General features: G+C 52.1%; 1 protein-coding gene across 1 annotated transcript; it reads right to left on the reverse strand.

Moving 5' to 3' along the window:
• Positions 1–726: 726 nt before the first annotated feature.
• On the reverse strand, positions 727–1,266 carry LOC138359587 (MAGE-like protein 2). Its single transcript, XM_069318936.1, has one exon. The coding sequence runs from the start codon at positions 1,264–1,266 to the stop codon at positions 727–729; it is 540 nt and encodes a 179-aa protein (XP_069175037.1).
• Positions 1,267–2,065: the final 799 nt, after the last annotated feature.

The following is a 2,065-nucleotide window of genomic DNA, read 5'->3' on the forward strand; positions in this document are numbered from 1 at the left end:
TGTTCCCTGATGGTGGCTGGTTGTCCCTGATGATGGCAGGTGTTCCCTGATGGTGACTGGTGGTCCCTGATGGTGGCTGGTGGTCCCTGATGGTGACTGGTGGTCTCTGGCGATAGCTAGTGGTTCCTGGTCGTGGCTGGTGGTCCCTGGTGTTGGCTGGTTGTCCCTTGTGGTGGCTGGTGGTCTCTGGTGGTGACTGGTGGTCTCTGGTGGTGGCTGTTGGTCCCTGATGGTGGCTGGTGGTAACTGGTGGTGGCTGGTGGTCCCTGATGGTGGCTGGTTGTGGCTGGTGGTGGCTGGTGGTCCCAGGTGGTGACTGGTGGTCCCTGGTGATAGTTGGTGGTCCCTGGTGATAGTTGTTGGTCCCTGGTTGTCCCTGGTGTTGGCTGGTGATCCCTGGTGGTGGCTGGTGGTCCCAAGTGTTGGCTGGTGGTCCCTAGTGGTCCCTGGTAGTGGCTAGTGGTCCCTGGTGATAGTTGGTGGTCCCTGGTGGTCCCTGGTTGTCCCTGGTGTTGGCTGGTGATCCCTGGTGGTGGCTGGTGGTCCCAGGTGTTGGCTGGTGGTCCCTAGTGGTCCCTGGTGGTGGCTAGTGGTCCCTGGTGGACCTTGGTGGTTTTTGGTGTTGGCTGGTGGTCCCTGGTGGTGGCTGGTGGTCCCAGGTGGTGACTGGTAGTCCCTGGTGGTGGTTGGTGGTCCCTAAGGGTGGCTGGTGGTCCCTAAGGGTGGCTAATGGTCCCTGGTGGCAGTTGGTAGTCCCTGGTGGTGGCTGGTGGTGGTTGGTGGTCCCTGGTGGTGGCTGGTGATCCCTGGTGGTGGCTGGTGGTCCCTGGTGGTCCCTGGTGGTGGCTGGTGGTCCCCGATGGTGGCTGGTAGACCCTGGTGGTGGCAGGTAGACCCTGGTAGTGGCTGGTGGTCCCTGATGGGGGCTGGTGGTCCCTGATGGGGGCTGGTGGTCCCTGATGGTGGCTGGTGATCTCTGGTGATGGCTGCTGGTTCCTGGTCGTGGCTGGTGGTCCCTGGTGGTGGCTGGTTGTCCCTTGTGGTGGCTGGTGGTCCCTGATGAGGGCTGGTGGTCCCTGATGGGGGCTGGTGGTCCCTGATGGTGGCTGGTGATCTCTGGTGATGGCTGCTGGTTCCTGGTGGTGGCTGGTGGTCCCTGGTGGTGGCTGGTGGTCCCTCGCGGTCCCTGGAGGTCACTGGTTGTCCCCTGGTCGTACCTGGATGTCTCTTTAATTCATAAGCATTTTTCCTCACCAACAACCCCATCGTGGCTTCTAAGCAAACAATGTTAACTTTCCTCATTCGTAAACAAAATGAGGAGTGTAAGAAGAATAACATCCAGGAGACTGATAATGATAACAGTGAAAGTGTCAAAAATTGTGTTTCTACTGTTTCTAATTCAAATTTTCAAACTGGATCCATGTACAATTCAGAAACTAATGGTTATTGGAAGTCTAACTTGTATCCTGGTCAGGTCTTTGTACTGACGAGCTGTGGACAATAGGGAAACTTATCCATGGTTAGACTTGAGGGATGATAAACTTGGGTGTAAAGTGAGTGCTAACATAAGCAATGTAACACATCATTTCTAAGTGTTTAAGACTATCAAATGAGTGGCAGATGTACCAAGTAAACAATTATTGAGCAGATCCAAGTACACGCTTGAAGTCTCTCAGAAAAAAAGTTGTTGATCATAAACTATGGAAAACTCACACTGCTGCTTTACGTGTTTAAAATGTAGCTAGTGAAGATGCTCTTGGATCTTGAAGCTAGTGAATGCTTCGCTTCTAAAGAAAACTTTAGATGACAATGACAAGTGAACAACATTCAATTTTGCGTTCTGCACATTATTTAGCTCAGAATGACTCTGAGCTAAATACCAAACTCTGATCACTTTGGCTTACTGAAACTACAAAAGCACAATAGAGATGACATTGCAATGGTACGGCATTCCTGCACTAGTGCCACAGAGATAATTAATCACATAGCCATTAATGTAGACAAGAAAATTTGCCAGCATATCGAGCAGATAAATGGCAACATTTCTGTTCTCATTGATGAATCA

This window comes from Procambarus clarkii, chromosome 91, assembly GCF_040958095.1.
Source record: "Procambarus clarkii isolate CNS0578487 chromosome 91, FALCON_Pclarkii_2.0, whole genome shotgun sequence".
NCBI classification, from domain to species: domain Eukaryota; kingdom Metazoa; phylum Arthropoda; class Malacostraca; order Decapoda; family Cambaridae; genus Procambarus; species Procambarus clarkii.